Consider the following 17,079-nt stretch of genomic DNA (forward strand, 5'->3'; position numbering starts at 1 on the left):
AAGTGAATTTAAAAAAAAAATAATAAAAAAAAGTTAATAACTAAAGTGTTAGTTAAACTCTACTTGTCCACAATTAATATTATAGTAGTGTACCTAGTAGTAGCTAATGTGATTAAAGTGATCAAAGTAATAGACAAAATATTGTGTAGTTATAGTGTAAATTAATGGGGAAAACTTAAGAGTACATATTTATTAAGCCAGGAGAAATTAAATGCAGACATTGTAGGTATAATAAATATTTAATGTTATTTTAAATATACTATATTCTATCAACATCTCTTAATACATTAACTATTAATTCAGTGTTTGATGACTTCGTTGGTGTGGATGACAGAGTCATAGGAGTAAGGGAACTCGGGTCCCTTGTGGTAGATCTCGGCATCCTCGACGTACATGTTAGGCTGCATGAAGTAGGGTGAGACGGGGCGGTCCAGGGGGTATCCGAACGCCCTGTCGTCTAGGAGAACATCCTTGAACTCTTCCAACTCCTTGGGCAGAGCCTTAGTAGGGTACACGAAAACGAAGAATTGAACAGGGAATCCGCTCTCGGTACCCCTTGGGAGCATAAGCCTCTTCGGCAGTTCGTCGTAGCTCTCGTTCATGTCAACCGGCAGTTTGTTCTGGTCCAGGAGCTTGTAGATCTCTTCAATGGACAGAGAGTCTTGCTTGAAGTGGAAGAAGTCCTCGGAGCTGCGCTCAATCACATTCTCTCCCTTGGTGAGCTTGTGGTGGAACCAGTCCACTTGGACGAAGTTCATCCAGTTGTCCTCGAAGTTAATCGGGAGGCCCTTGCCATCGTATTTAGGACCAACGAACACCTTGAAGGTAGCTTGCTCCTCAATGTCGGACTTAACATTGATCTTAACGGTGAAGTCTTCGTTGTTCAAACGGGGCTGCAGAACCATAAAGGATTTCTTAGGACTAACCAACTCGCTATCGGAGAAGATCACAGTGTTGGAGGCATTGAAGGGGTGAAGTTCGAAGAATGTGGTCAGTTTGCTGATTTCAACATTGTTGACTTTAACACCGACGTAGTGAAGAGTGTCCTGAGTATAGGGCTGCAGGAATTGCTTGTACTTGAAGATGAAGCTGAGGATCTTGTTGTAGATCTGGTAGAATGCAGGGTCCCGAAGGGAAGTCTGGTAGAAGTCCAGGGCAGTTGGGACGAACGAGTAGCTGAAACAAATATTTTATTATAAGTATACACTATACACATAATTAAGCGCATGTCCGAAGGTTGTTTAGAAGATACTGCTATTTTGCAAATCCTATAATCTATCAGCTTATACAGGGTGTTTCTTGTAAGGTGTCAAGCCGAAGGCAGGTGATAGGTGAGAACTAGACCTATCGATTTCACCCCCATGTATGTTCTACGATTTTTCATAGTTTAGAAGTTATCGTTAATTTTGTGATTTTTTCAAATTGTATGACCCAGTAGGCTTTAAATTTTTTTATCTTTTTTTTGGGTCGACTTTTCTCAGATTTCTTTTTTTTGACAGATTCCCTATTAATTGCAGATTTTTAAAAAAAATTATCAACTTCCTATCTTTGATGCAAGATACAAAATTTTTGCTAGAAACATAAAAAATATGCTATTAGCGGAACATTCTAAAATTTTCAACTTAAAAGTTAAAAAAAAAAAAAGAAATTCCATAGGTCCAAAATAATTTTAAAAACTGCGCAGTTTTCTGAATTTTCATAATAACACAAAAAAACATGTACTTAATAGGCCATTATTTTCTGTAATCGCTCCACTAAAGTGGTAAGTCGGAGATTCCGTTACATGTTTTTGACTTTCTTAGGACTAACTAATGATTGCAATTCTCTAAGTTTACGTTACGTAGAACACATTTAAAGACAATAACTGAACAGAACATTTTTTTATCCACAACGAGGAATCTCTTGCCCTTCATCTGACCTGATGAAAACTGATGGATGATCAGCGAGCTTCACTCGGAATCCTAATCCACAGAGGAATTGGCTGTCCTAAATAGGTGGCCTTACCACTAGACCACAGTGGTGGTGGTTGTTACTTTACGATTAAATTCGATATACCTACATATTAGAGTGCGAGAGAAAGGGAAAGAGTTTGTGTGTGTGTGTGTGTGAGAGAGAGAGAGAGAGAGAGAGAGAAAGAGAGAGAAAGAGAGAGAGAGAGAGAGAGAGAGAGAGAGAGCAAAAATGGTTGTAATGATTTAATTTAAAGTAAATGTTCATAATGTCCGCCGTTGACCTGAATGCACATTCGACAACGACGCAAAAAAATTCTTCGTAAAACCTTCTTCATCATTTTAATTTGGTTTTGTGCTTCAGTCAGCTTTGTCCGCAGTTCATCAATATTTTCATATTCCCTATTGTATACCAGATGAAGGGCAAGAGCTTCCTCGTTGTGGATAAAAAAAAATTCTGTTCAGTTATTGTCTCTAAATGTGTTCTACATAACGTAAACTTAAGGGATTGCAAACATTACTTAGTCCTAAGAAAGTCAAAAACATGTAACGGAATCTCCGACTTACCACTTTAGTGGAGCGATTACAGAAAATAATAGCCTATTAAGTACATGTTTTTTTGTGTTATTATGAAAGTTCAGAAAACTGCGCAGTTTTTAAAATTATTTTGGACCTATGGAAGTTCTTTTTTTTTCAAACTTTTAAGTTGAAAATTTTAGAATGTTCCGCTAAAAGCATATTTTTTATGTTTCTAGCAAAAATTTTGTATCTTGCATCAAAGATAGGAAGTTGATTATTTTTTTCAAAAATCTGCAATTAATAGGGAATCTGCAAAAAAAAGAAATCTGAGAAAAATCGACCCAAAAAAAAGATAAAAAAATTTAAAGCCTACTAGGTCATACAATTTGAAAAAATCACAAAATTAACGATAACTTCTAAACTATGAAAAATCGTAAAACATACATGGGGGTGAAATCGATAGGTCTAGTCCTCACCTATCACCTGCCTTCGGCTTGACACCTTACAAGAAACACCCTGTATACAGTGTGAGTCACGTTAAAGTGTACATATGAAAATAGATGAAACTAGACCTATTTTTATCGACAAAAAAGAGGTCAAAATTTTTTTGAGATTTTTTTTTTATTTTTTATAGATTTTTTTTTCTTCCAATTACTTATTGTAAAGAAAACGTAATAACTTTTAAACTAAGCGGTATATCCTGATAAAATAAAAGCAGTAATAATGCTAAATAACAGGCTACACTAAAAAAATACATAAAATACACAAAAAAGGCCAACAAATAATAAAAAATGATACTTTTTGAAAAAAATTTGCTTTTAAATTCGTGTTTATTTATTTATTTATTTATTTATTTATTAGGGACATCAACAGCTTACAGATTTCAATGTAACATTAGACACTTAACACTATGGAAAGCCAATAACAGATATCCACGCAGTAACTTAGTTTAAATTTTGTCTGTGTACAAACAAACATTTGTGAAGAGAAGCTGAGATAAGTTACATAATTTTATTAGTCTTATTACAAACATTTTACAATTAAACTTGTAAAATATTTGCAAAAAACAGTGCTCATAACCTATTAAATCCCAACTAATATTATAAATGCGAAAGTAACTCTGTCTGTCTGTCTGTCTGTCTGTCTGTCTGTCTGTCTGTTACGCTTTCCCGCTTAAGCCTCGCAACCGATTTTGATGAAATTTGGCATAGAGATAGTTTGAGTCCCGGGAAAGAACATAGGATAGTTTTTATCCCGGTTTTTGAAACAGGGACGCGCGCGATAAAGTTTTTCTGTGACAGACAAAATTCCACGCGGGCGAAGCCGCGGGCGGAAAGCTAGTTATACTATAATTACATTCCACATTGTTATTTACCATTTACTCGAACGCCAAATGGAGGGAAGCACAGCAAAGAGCGAGGTTAAACGCTGTCATCAACCTTATCACACAGACAAGGTTGAGCAACGGTTTCTGCGACATGAAATTGATGGTGTACATAGTCATCGTTACATAGTATAAAACAAAGTCGCTTTCCGCTGTCTATCCCTATGTATGCTTATATCTTCAAAACTACGCAACGGATCTTGATGCGGTTTTTTTATTAGTTATTAGATTAAGATATTCAAGAGGTTTTTATGTAAGTAAGTATAACATATTGCACTTGTGCGAAACACGGGCGGATCGTTAGTTAATTATTAAGACATTAATAAACAGAGGAAAGAATACCTTTTTACGGTGTTTCGTTATTGATAATTTGAATTTTTATTTGTTTTTTGAAGTGTTCCTTACTTCCAATGAAAGGGTCTGCTGCACAAAATATTTTATTGTAAAGATTGAGAATCCTGTTCACTATAGAGTGCTTTGCGTACGTGGTAGAAAAGATAGATGTATGAAAGAGACTGGTGTGTCTTGTGCGTCGGACTGGGGTACAGAACGACACCTCCCCCAACAATGGCGGGCAGTCCAGACGTCCGCAGACTACATCGTACAGTAGACCCATATCTAATATCTGTCGACGCTCTTCCAAGGTAAACATGCCGTAGGTCCGACAAAGATCTTGTTTTTTTGGTTATTTGACAAATTTCTCCAAAAAATGCCCCTATAACCGGTGGTTTTTATTACTTTGTATTATTCTCTATCGTATTACCTTCGTAAAACCAAAAATCGCATGTCTCTATCCCTATCACAACGTTTGCAATGATCGTTTGAACTAAGCCTCTCCGGCCGCGCCATTCAACGCTTCGTTAACAACGAAACTGAAAATGGCTCTACATTTGTAATTTTGATATAGACAAGTTAGATTTCAAATAAAAACAAAAGATTTCGAAGTAAAATAAGCATTTTAGTTAAAATTAAAATTGTCTCTACCTGTAGCGGAGAATAATGTTGTGGCAGGCCTTTGTTCAAACGATCATAGCAAATGTTGTGATAGGGATAGAGACATGCAATTTTTGGTTTTACAAAGATAATACGATAGAGAATAATACAAAGTAATAAAAAACACCTGTTATAGGGGCATTTTTTAGAGAAATTTATCAAATTACCAAAAAAAACACGAATTTAAAAGCAGATTTTTTTCAAAAAGTATAATTTTTTAGTATTTGTTTTCATTTTTTGTGTATTTTATGTATTTTTTTAGTATTGCTTGTTATTTAGCATTATTACTGTTTTTATTTTATCAGGATATACCGCTTAGTTTAAAAGTTATTACGTTTTCTTTACAATAAGTAATTGGAAGAAAAAAAATTTTATAAAAAAAAATAAAAAAATCTCAAAAAATTTTTGACCTCTTTTTTGTCGATAAAAATAGGTCCAGTTTTATCTATTTTCATATGTACACTTTAACGTGACTCACACTGTATAATACTTACTCCTTGTATGAGTTAGGAGCTGCGCCTAAGATGCGACGAGCAGCCATTTCGTAGGAGCGGTGGTAGTGGGTAGGTCCAACCTTCTCGTACAGGTCGGGGTTCGATTGCCAGAAGTTGCCGACGAAGTTGATCGCCTTGGAGTTGTAAAAGTCCACCTTTTGGTTGTACTAAAATAAAATAAAATAATCATTATTGGTGTCATAGCGTAAAGTCATTAACATAAAATTTATTTTCATTGTATTTTTCAATACTTACAGCCTTGAACTGGCCCATCTCCAGATAGTTCATGAAGATGTCTTCGTAGTTGCGAACAAAGCGCAGGTCGTCAAAGTTCTTCTCAGTCTGCATGTAGTAGTAGTTGGGCCTCTGCACGAAGGGGTAGTAGTTGGTGGTCATGAACGGGTAGTAACCGTATTTGAATGGCTGGTACCAAGAGAAAGTGGGGATCTCGCCCAAGCCGTTTGAAAGTCGCTCCAGGTAGTAACGGGCCAAGAGTTGTTGGTAGAAGTAGTAGTAGTACTCTCCACGCCTCTCCTTGAAAAGGCCGTAAGTCAGTTTGTCTCCATGTTCCCAGAAAGGCATGATGGAGTGGAAGTAGCTGTAGAAAGTGTTCCAGCCAATGTCCTCAGTGAAGTAAGCGAGTTTGTATTCCTCGTGGTTGTATGTGTGGTAGTCGGAGTAATTGGCGTAGTAGAAGTAGTAGTCACCTGAGGCCTCCTCGATTCCGTACTGCTCGAAGGTTTCGAATGGAGGTCCACGCATTTTGCTGTAGAACATCTTTGAGAAGGATTCGGTGTTGGTGTAGAATTCAGGCAAGATTTCGTAGAAGGCTGGGAAGACCAGGTCCTTAGTGTCCGGGCGCTGGACAAGGGCGATGTAGAAGGTGTAAGCGAAGAGGCCTTCGTTGACGTGGACGCGAGCCAAGGCAGCGGTCTTGTAGAAGGTTTCGAAGTCCTTGGCGTAGTAGAACACGTCGTACAGAGCCATCGCTTCAGCCTTCATCTTGTCATCAAAGATTGAGAAAAGGTAGGTCTTGGGAACGAAACCTTGTTGGTACATCTTGTAAAATTTCTCAACGACATCATGTTTCTGAAATTAAAAACGATCTCGTTATGATTTGAAATGGAATTACCTATTAATTTAGTTTATCATAAGATACATACGAGTAAGTATGCCAGAATAATAATAAGTATACCCATAACATAGTACGAAGACACCTACCTCGTAGTTGGCGATGTTGGCCATGATGTTGTAGTCCTTGCCAACTGCGTAGTACCCCGCATTCTTGTTCACTTGGGTGATAGCTTCGAAAAGCTCCAAGACTTTGTACTGCTTCACCTTGGTCGCAGGCTCAACTGTAACAATGGAAATGATTTTTTAAATACTTATACGCCATTATTTAAGTCTGGTAGCAAAACCGACCCTGGCAATTATAGACCCATTTCTATCTTGCCCGCTTTGAGCAAGATTTTTGAAAAAATCATACAGGAGCAACTTATGATTCACTTTGGCTCTAAAAAACTATTTCATAGTGAACAATATGGTTTTACCAAGGGTCGTTCCACCACCGATGCCGGGGTTGCACTACTTAAACATATCTTCAAGGCTTGGGAGAATTCTCAAAATGCACTAGGGGTCTTCTGTGATCTCTCAAAAGCTTTTGACTGCGTGGAACATCAAACGCTAATTCGCAAACTGCACTATTATGGGGTAAAGGACTCGGCTTTGGATTTAATACAATCCTATTTAAACTTTAGAGTTCAAAAAGTTGACATAAATGGTGTTTTGTCTTCTGGGTCACCTGTGAAAATGGGAGTTCCGCAAGGGTCCATTCTGGGTCCATTATTGTTTCTTATATACATTAATGATCTACCATATTTTGTTGAGGACTCTTGCGAAATCGTGTTATTTGCTGATGACACATCTTTAATTTTTAATATTGATAGAAGTAAAAATATCTTTGACTATGTAAATAATGCACTAACAAGAGTTTTAAGTTGGTTCACTACAAATAATTTACAACTGAATGCAAAGAAAACAAAATGTATCAAATTCTCTTTGCCTAACGTAAAAACAGTTAGTACCCAAATAGAACTTAATAATAATGCAATCGATCTGGTAGACTCTAGTGTATTTCTGGAAATTACCCTGGATTCAAAACTCCAGTGGGGCCCCCAAATAGAAACTCTGGAGGGAAAGCTCAGCTCAGCGGCTTTTGCAATAAAAAGGATACGGTCATTAACCGATGTTTCAACAGCTCGCTTAGTCTACTTTAGCTACTTTCATAGCCTAATGTCATATCTATGGGGCAAAGCTGCAGATTTTGGAACAATATTTATTTTGCAAAAACGTGCGATAAGATACTTGTATAAAATGAAAGAAAGAGCGTCCCTTAGAGAATTGTTTAAAGAAATTGGCATTCTCACGGCCGCTTCACAATACATCTTAGACTGTATTCTATTTATTCAACAAAATTACATTCCCTCTAATATGGTCGATTGAAGCGATGTCTGGTTCACTCGTCATGTCTGTGAACAGCGCTGCTTTCGTTGACTGGACAATCCAAGTTATTCAAATTTATGTATGCGAGTCATTTCTACTAGTATCTTAATCTGTAAGTCTAGATATTAACACGTCACTACCTTGTTTAATATACCATGCAATTTTGTATACCCATTCTTATAAGATACACCATACAAGAATGCATGGTAAATTCAGTGAACTGCTCCTGAATCGAATGTAGCTACTACTGCTATTTCTATTTATTTATATTAACCGGCAGACAGTGGTGACTGAGTTTGTTGCGGCGCTTCTTCTCAGCACTTGCCAAATGTTGGTCTCGAAGCGCTGGTAGGGTAAAAAGATTATAAGACATGTAGAGGCTCCTTAAGAGCAAAATGACGATTTGTAAGAACTATTTATTAGTCTAAACAAATAAAGAAATTTTGACTTTTGACTTTTACTTTTAGATTTTTCATACAAAAGGATTTTCCCGCTAATTCCCGTTCCCTTGGGAATTCCTAAGTATACTATAACCTGCCCAGGAGTATGAAGAATAATTGTACCAAGTTTCGTTAAAATCCGTCGAGTAGTTTTTGTTTCTATAAGGAACATACAGACGGACAGACAGACAGACAGACAGACAGACAAAAATTTTACTGATTGCATTTTTGGCATCAGTATCGATCACTAATCAATCACCCTCTGATAGTTATTTTGAAAATATATTTCATATACAGAATTGACCTCTCTACAGATTTATTATAAGTATAGATTGTTTATTGAATAAATGATAATAAAACAGTAATTTAAAAAGTATTAAACATGGAAATAAAATTTTCTTACCTGAGTAAGTTTTGACCTGAGTGTTGAATACGGATACGGGGACGGTCCCGGCAACAGCCAGGGCCACCAGAGACGCCAGAACGACGACAGCTGTTCTCATCTTGCCAGTGAGGGGAGACAACTGTGCCTCCTCTGTGCTCCCGGGCAGTATTTATACGATCTTGCCCCCTTATCTTGTAGGCTGCTTGCTGCCTACTAGCCTAATCAGTCCGAACGTAATCGCTTATTGTTGTATTACGGCCTGCAAATAATTCGGTATAGCTTGTGTTGATAAACACACGAATCATAGACGTGATATCTAGATAAGTTTAGCTTTATATTGTAATTTAAACACACTGTTAATTTATCATTTATACATTCGGACCTTTCTTTCATCGTAATAGCTTTAGTCGATTCGCACGAAATTCGTTCGCATGAATGTGCGAAACGTCCCCCCTCTCAAAAATAATATTGTTTTAGTTGGCGTTTCGCTCGGATGTATTAAAATCGCGTGCGAATCGACTCCTTCGACGTAGTATGCGATTCGCCCACTAAATAAAATGTGCAAATAAGAAATCAAAGTACAGTCCAAATATAATTCCATAAAATATAGGTGTGCGCGAAAAGCGTACTATAATTTTTTGGATAGGTAGGTCGATTGGCACGCGATTAAAATACATCCGGGCGAGTTTTAGCTCTACTAAAAAGGAAAAGGAGAGTAAACTTGAGGAAAAGCTGCTTTTCCCACGGCCAGTCGTATGTGGCATGCTGGAAGCTTAGTGATTCCAGCACCCATAGGAAAATAAAAAGAAATGTTTACAAATAAATATGCGGTAAGTGTAGTTTTCGATTTCGTTATAAAAAAATGATACCCCCGAGTAACTTTCACCGGATCAAAGGCCGAGCTACATGTCCATAAAACAACATATTTTCATGATTATTTAACCTTTAAGATTTGTATATTTTATACGTATTCAAACATTTAGATATGAGAACGTTTTCGAAATTCTACGCGGTCGAAGTCGCAGGCAAAAGCTAGTAAATAGAATAGAATAGAATAGAATATTGTTTATTTAATAAACAAAATACCGTTTTAGTGTGTTATTAAGGCGATTAGAGTCCTCAATGACCTTGGGCGTTTGACCTTCACGCCACGCGCAACACCCGCGTACCCCGCACGAAAACTCCGATTTGACACTGATCAAAAATACACGGGCATAAGTAGATACAGAATAGAAGCTCTTTCTTCATACATTACTGCCTATTATTTTAAACTTGAATTGATGAACCTTGATGTCGGTTTCATTTAAATCAGGCGTGAAGGTATTTAATAAAATTAACAAAATCCATGAACATTTTGTACGGGATAAATTTTTTTATTATATTTATTTTTTTTGTAAATTTTCTAATATTTTTGTCGGTTCAGCCGTTCTCGAATTTTGAACAAACCCGACTTTATTACAAACTGTTATTAAGCTTGTAATTAATGATTTATGTAAGTAACTACATAAATGTTTGTTCGGGTGGAATCTTGTGTAATGATTTTAGAATTTATATTGTATTTTATACGATTATTGGTTACTTTTAAATAGTTATTGCAACAATTTTAGTATTTGTATTGTATTTTAGAAGAACCCAAAAACCCATTATTAAATTAAAATACTTTATTTGATTACTTCCTAGGCATTTTGCAGACATTAGAATGATTTTAGAATTTATTTTGTATTACATCCAATTATTTCATATTTATTATTTAATTTAATTATTTTAGATTTTTATTGTATACATTTAAGTATTTTAAAAATTAAAAAACAGCTAATTATGAAATAAGTATTGCATTTGACTAGTTCCGGGGCATGCCGTCGATAAGTCGTTTTGAACCTGTCGACTTTCACTGATGGAAGGGGAAGTTACCTTATCGCTGGCATGCCGCTGGACAGTCAGTTCGATTTGAGCGTTCGAAGCGAGAGGTACTATTAGGTTGACGTCATAATGTCGAAATTGTGTAAATCAGTGGTGCTGAAATACAAGTTAAACAACCTACAAGTGTGTTTCATTTCACTTGCAAGCTGAATTAATTACATTCCTGACGACAACCTACAGTTGTTGTGTTCCCAGCGGTTCCATAGCGCTGTTAACATCGAAAATGCACTGCCTGAAAGAATCACACAACCTATTCCGACTACACATGACTAGCTGCGCTAATGAATCGCTGGAAAGGGGTATCTTTGTTCAACAATTACGTCAAAACTAATGAATTTACATTTGTTTTGTAGAATAGCTCAAATACTAATACATAATACAATGCAAAGAAAATATACTTTAACGACCTGGTTTTACTTGTGTTGGAAGAAAACTGAAAAAGAAGTGAAAAAAGTCATGTTTCTTTCTAATTAAATCTATTCTTACTCCCTCAAAATGTATTCAAAACTTGTGTCTGTTTCTACTTCTGCTAATAGATAATTTTATTGGCTATCGCATGATATAAAATTTTTGCTTATTAGTGTTAAGCTACCCACGCTATCACTTGTTTTTGAAGGAAGAGGTGAAAACTTAAAATTCAAAACTTAAATCCTTGTAATTTTGCGAGAAATGGGTCAAGCCCCTAATTTAAAGTATTTTCATCGACATGGGAGCCTATGTCCAGTCCACCTAGGATTTCCTTTCCACTACGGCCGCTTCTGCACCGCGCTTACCCCGCCGCCCTATAGAGAACGTCGGTCCACCTTGTGGAAGGCTTAACGTCGTCTTTTAGTCCATTTTCGCCACGCCAGAACTTTTCTACTCTAAAGCCTGGTCCGTGAGCACGTAGAATCCCGTCCAATGACCCCAAGCTACCCATCCTTATCGCTCGCGCGTAATTATATTGCTGTCGCGACTGTGCGACGCGCGCCCGCAGTGAGTGTGCGAGCGCGACAGCAACATAATTACGTGCGAGCGACAAGGATGGGCAGCTTGGGGTCATTGGACGGGATTCTACGTGCTCACGGACCAGGCTTTAACCATAATAAATCCAAATAATGTATTCGTTTGTTTGGCCAGATATTACCTGTAGCCTTAGTCACGTAACAAAACTTCAACGACAACAAAACACTAAGGCTGAGTTGCACCAACTTATTTTTACCGTAATATAATTAAGGAAGTTGAAAAGAAAATGGACAAACTGGAAAGGGAGCGGCAAACTACTCAGACGCAAATTACGGAGCTTGAGGAGAAAAACGACAGTTTAGAAAGAATAATAAGGAAGACAAGTGTTGAAATAAGAGGAGTCCCAAAAGGAAAAAAGGAGGACAAACAAGATATGCTCAGCATGGTGAACAATCTCATGACAACTATCGAGCTAGAATTTTTGCCAAGCGACATCAAGGATATCTTTCGCCTACCATCGAGGGAGACGGCTACAACATCATCTATAGTCCTTGAATTCTCCAATACTTTTATTAAAGAAAAGTTTCTGAAGAGCACTAGGAAATACAACTCGTTTCACAAACCAAGCCAGCTTAAGTCTTCCCACCTTGGCCTCACAGGCACTGATGCTTCCCTGTTTTTCTCGGAATACCTGACAACCAAAGCCAAGAGACTGCACTTTCTCGCCCGAGATTTTGCCCAGAGCGAAAACTTTCGCTTCTGCTGGGTATCACATGGTCGAATATTTCTACGAAGAAAGGAGGGCGACAGACATATACTCGTCAAAAACGAAAACACCCTTCAACAACTCAGAGCAACTACTGAAAGGGAAAAGCATGAAAAATAATTTTGTTATTTTAGTTAATAAGTTTTTGTCATTATTACTACTCTACTTCTCTGTTAGCTATGTTACTAATATAACACACTCATTCACAAAACTTACTTTAGTTCGCCGAAGAACCCTAAACACACACCAACACACACATACAAACGTACCACCACATATCAAAACCATTAATTACTCTAGCAGTACCTACGAAAAGATCTGGCCAGTATGTTACTCTGCCAAGATTAAAATAACTAGTCCCTTGTACTTTTTTCTACTATTGCAATGTCTAGACAACACAATCTTATCAGCGACATAGATAACACAGATATTTACCACAGTGTAAAACATAACCAGCCAGAAAAATGCATTGAAAACATTGGCAATACTGAAAATAGATTAACCATAATTCATCAAAATATACGAAGTATTCAGAAAAACTTTGATGACTTTGCTATTTTCTTATCACGTTTAAATTTCACTCCAGATATCATAATTCTGACAGAATGCAGACTAAGTGACAAAACTCCCAAACTAGATCTTAATGACTACGATTGCCATTACTCTCAACATTATCTTAATCAAAATGATGGCTTAGCTATCTTTCACAAAAGTCGACTACAAGTCTCAATCGAAGAACCACCTTTTCAAGATGCTAACTGCTTATCTATACGAATTGGTCAGGAATTCACAATCTTCGGCATATATAGGTCTCCGTCTATCTATAATATACATAACTTTTGTAACTCTTTGGAAAAGATTATGCAACAATGTAAAACCCCTTCATGTGCTCTAATAGGAGACATGAACATTGATATAACAATTGAATCTGATGACAAACGCGCCAACGACTATTTAGATATTACCGGACACTATGGCTTCTATCCAGGGCATAGGTATCCTACACATAACCGCACTTGCTTGGACCACGCAATGATAAAAACTAAGGGAACCGCCCAGATAATAGTTTGCGATACAGGAATAACAGACCATGATACACTAGTTGTTGCAATGGACAGATCCACTTCTTGCACTACCACTGATATGAATGAAAAAAAGCAAACCACTAAAATCGACTACCCTGGACTGACCAAGGACATTGAAACAACTGATTGGAACTTCATTTATCATCATAACGACGTGGCTGATGCTTTAGCAGAGTTTACCGAAACTTTGAGCACTAAGATCCAAACACACTCAACTAAAGTGATTCTACGCAATTCCAAAGCCATAAGAAAACCATGGATTTCTGAAAATCTACTTAAATGCATCCGCAAAAGAGACCTACTGCATAGGGAAGCGAAAAAGGAAGAAAACAAAAATGACCTAAATGTACAGCTTAGATACAAAAATTACAGGAACTACTGCAATAATACCATACAAAACCTTAAAAAAGCCTATGAAAGGGAACTTTTGGACCGCGCAAATGGGAACAGCAAGAGGACATGGACTGCTATTAAAAAAAAATATGTAACTTAAATAGGAAAGACTCCTCAAATGTTGAGTTGCTTAATGCCCAAGAGAATCCTGTGGATTCTCTTAACGCGGTCAACAGTTACTTCTCTACAGTCGGAGACCATCTGGCTAAAAAAACTATGGAGCTTCTCGAAAAATCAGAACTCGAACTTATCAATATGAACCATACACTGGATGTCAGCAAAACGCCTCACTGCGATTCATTTTTTATTTCACCCACGGATGAAAGAGAAATCAGCAATATAATCAACCATCTAAAAAGCGACTCTGCACCTGGATGGGATGGCATTAGTAATCGTGTTCTGAAAAATGCCAAGCATTGTCTGGCCGGTCCCATAGCCTACTTGTGCAACCTTAGTTTTGGAGCGGGCGAGGTTCCTATGGCAATGAAGGTAGCAAATGTGTGCCCGATATACAAGTCAGGGGAAAAACGACTGGCATCCAACTACAGACCGATATCTCTTCTATCCTCTCTGTCAAAAATATTAGAGAAAGTGATGAATAAGAGACTCCTGAAATACATAGAGGACCGAAACCTACTAAGTGAAAACCAGTATGGCTTTCGAAACAACAAGTCAACCGAGGATGCTGTGACAAATATGGTTGACTCCATAATCGCAAAGCTGGACAGTGGCAAAAGATGTGCTGGAGTCTTCCTAGATTTGGCAAAGGCCTTTGACACCGTGTCAAGGCCAATTCTTCTGAAAAAAATGGAAAGTCTCGGCATCCGAGGCGTTGCTCTGAATTGGTTCAGCTCATATCTCACTGATCGCAGACAAAGTGTACGTATAGGTGACCACTGTAGTAACTATGTCTGCACCAAATACGGAGTTCCCCAGGGCAGCGTTCTCGGCCCGACTCTCTTCATTATCTATATCAACGGTCTTTGCGCGCTTAAGCTTGACAATGCAGAAATCTTTGCCTACGCGGATGACACCGCCATTCTTTTCCATGGCAATACATGGAAGGACGCCCACAACGCGGCGGAATCGGGTATGCAAACAGTTGCTAACTGGCTTAGTCATAATCTGCTCACTTTGAACCTGGATAAAACCAAAGTGGTCAACTTCAGCGTCACCAAACGCACAGCTCCTACTAGCCAGGTATCAATAAAGCTCCATACATGTAGAAATACAGGTGCCTGTAACTGTCCTACGTTTGAACAGATGAACTACATAAAATACTTGGGTGTCTACATAGATCAACATCTGACCTGGACAAAACAGCTTGACTACTTGAGCTCTAGAGTTCGAAAGCTAATGCATATCTTCAGGAAAATGCGTTCCATCTCTGACACGCAATTGCTGAAAACACTATATCTTACCCTATGCCAGTCAGTTCTAAATTATTGCGTAGTGTCATGGGGAGCTGCCTGTAAAACATACTTCATAAAAGCTGAACGTGCGCAGCGAGCTATTCTAAAAGTGATGTACCAAAAGCGAATAAGATACTGTACTGACACTCTCTATAAGGAAACAGGACTGATGAGAGTGCGGCAACTGTATATACTTGCCGTCACGCTTAAATACCACAAAACCTCATTATGCACAATCCAAAAAAGCCAAAGGTCACAGAGGAAAACGAAGTGGAAAAAGGAAACCTGCAAGCTAATGTTTGGGAAAAGATCATTTACCTTCAAGGGGCCACTTATCTACAATAGAATCAATACCTTGCTGGATGTGGTACAACTAACAAGGCGTAAATGTAAAAATGTACTCACCAAATGGTTATATAACCTAGATTACACGCATACAGAATTCATAATTACATAACACTAGCTTTTGTTCGTTTGTCACAGATCGTCATAAATTATAGCCTTTAATATGCTATTCTGGGTTATAAACAATAATACTGTAAAGTTTCAGCAAAGTCCGTTCGGTGGTTTTTGCGTGAAAGAGTAACTAACACCCAGACATCCAAACATCTGAACTCTCGCATTTATAATATTAGTAGGATTCACACAACCAGCAACACAAACACACATACACTACAACTATCTCAAATTACACTCGGCTAACACATTCCATTGCTTCTTCTCTTTAACTTTGTACTAAAAACTTAATGTATTAACATAATCAGATGAAAGAGACTGGATCCCACAACACAGGGAATCCTAGTGTGGGAACCAGTGCCTTACTTTGTGTACATGTAAACTTTTGAAACAAATAAATTTTTATTATTTATTATTTTATAACAATAACCGGTGTTTTTTTTATGGCATTTGACAGATTTCTGACGTTTGTTAAAGTTAAAGTAAGATGGTGCAACCCAGCCTAAGGCTGAGTTGGGTCCATATTCGGTTGCATAAAAAATATTGTCATAATTTAAGAGTGCATGAAGTTTTTTGGCATACTCATCATTTCGCATAACGTTCATACAGAATAAATCATAAGGCATATATTTTTTTGCCATAACCACTTTTATTATAATAATATTTTAGTATATATTTTTTCTGTATTCCCGTTTTTTTAATAACGATTTCTAGGCATAACATTTATTGGCATCTAAACCAATGCCATAAATATTACCATTCATAATATACAAAATACCATAATGTTAACAAATATAAATAGACAAGCAAGCATGCAAACAAGCATGCAAGCAAGCAGCAAGCATGCAATCAAACAGCAAGCATGCAAGCAAGCTGCAAGATGCAAGGAAGCATGCATGCAAGCAAGGGGCCGTCCATATATTACGTCATTCTAAATTAGGGGGGGGGGGGTTGGTCTGCGGATGACGGTAAATGATAGATAGGGGGGGGGGTGTTTCGAAATTGACGTCATTCTTATTTATTTATTTATAGTTAGTTTATTGTTCACGTACAAAAAGATTATTTCTAAAAAGAAATTACTTCCAGCACACCTAGTAAGTGAGCCTGCAAATGTGAGAGGCGGCTAAGGCGCGTACAATACTAAAATAACTCATAATAAACATACATAATGCAACATAGATGTACACAAATACAGTAACAACTACAGATAAAATACTCTAACAATAATCTATACTTATAATAAATCTGTAGAGAGGTCAATTCTGTACATGTAATAATATATTTTCAAAATAACTATCAGGGGGTGATTAGTGATCGATACTGATGCCAAAAATGCAATCAGTAAAATTTTTGTCTGTCTGTCTGTCTCTCTGTCTGTATGTTCCTTATAGAAACAAAAACTACTCGACGGATTTTAACGAAACTTGGTACAATTA

At 37.3% G+C, this 17,079-nt stretch overlaps 1 protein-coding gene across 1 annotated transcript; it reads right to left on the minus strand.

Annotated features, from left to right (window-relative positions):
• Positions 1-220: 220 nt before the first annotated feature.
• Positions 221-8,818, minus strand: LOC135078844 (arylphorin subunit alpha-like). The gene is made up of 5 exons (XM_063973406.1): positions 8,685-8,818; positions 6,561-6,694; positions 5,595-6,428; positions 5,340-5,506; positions 221-1,176 (listed from the first exon to the last, which is right to left on the minus strand). Exons 1-5 carry the CDS (start codon positions 8,782-8,784, stop codon positions 300-302), a joined length of 2,112 nt encoding a protein of 703 aa, XP_063829476.1. The 5' UTR covers positions 8,785-8,818; the 3' UTR covers positions 221-299.
• Positions 8,819-17,079: the final 8,261 nt, after the last annotated feature.

The sequence above is a fragment of the Ostrinia nubilalis genome, chromosome 15 (genome assembly GCF_963855985.1).
Source record: "Ostrinia nubilalis chromosome 15, ilOstNubi1.1, whole genome shotgun sequence".
Classification (NCBI taxonomy): domain Eukaryota; kingdom Metazoa; phylum Arthropoda; class Insecta; order Lepidoptera; family Crambidae; genus Ostrinia; species Ostrinia nubilalis.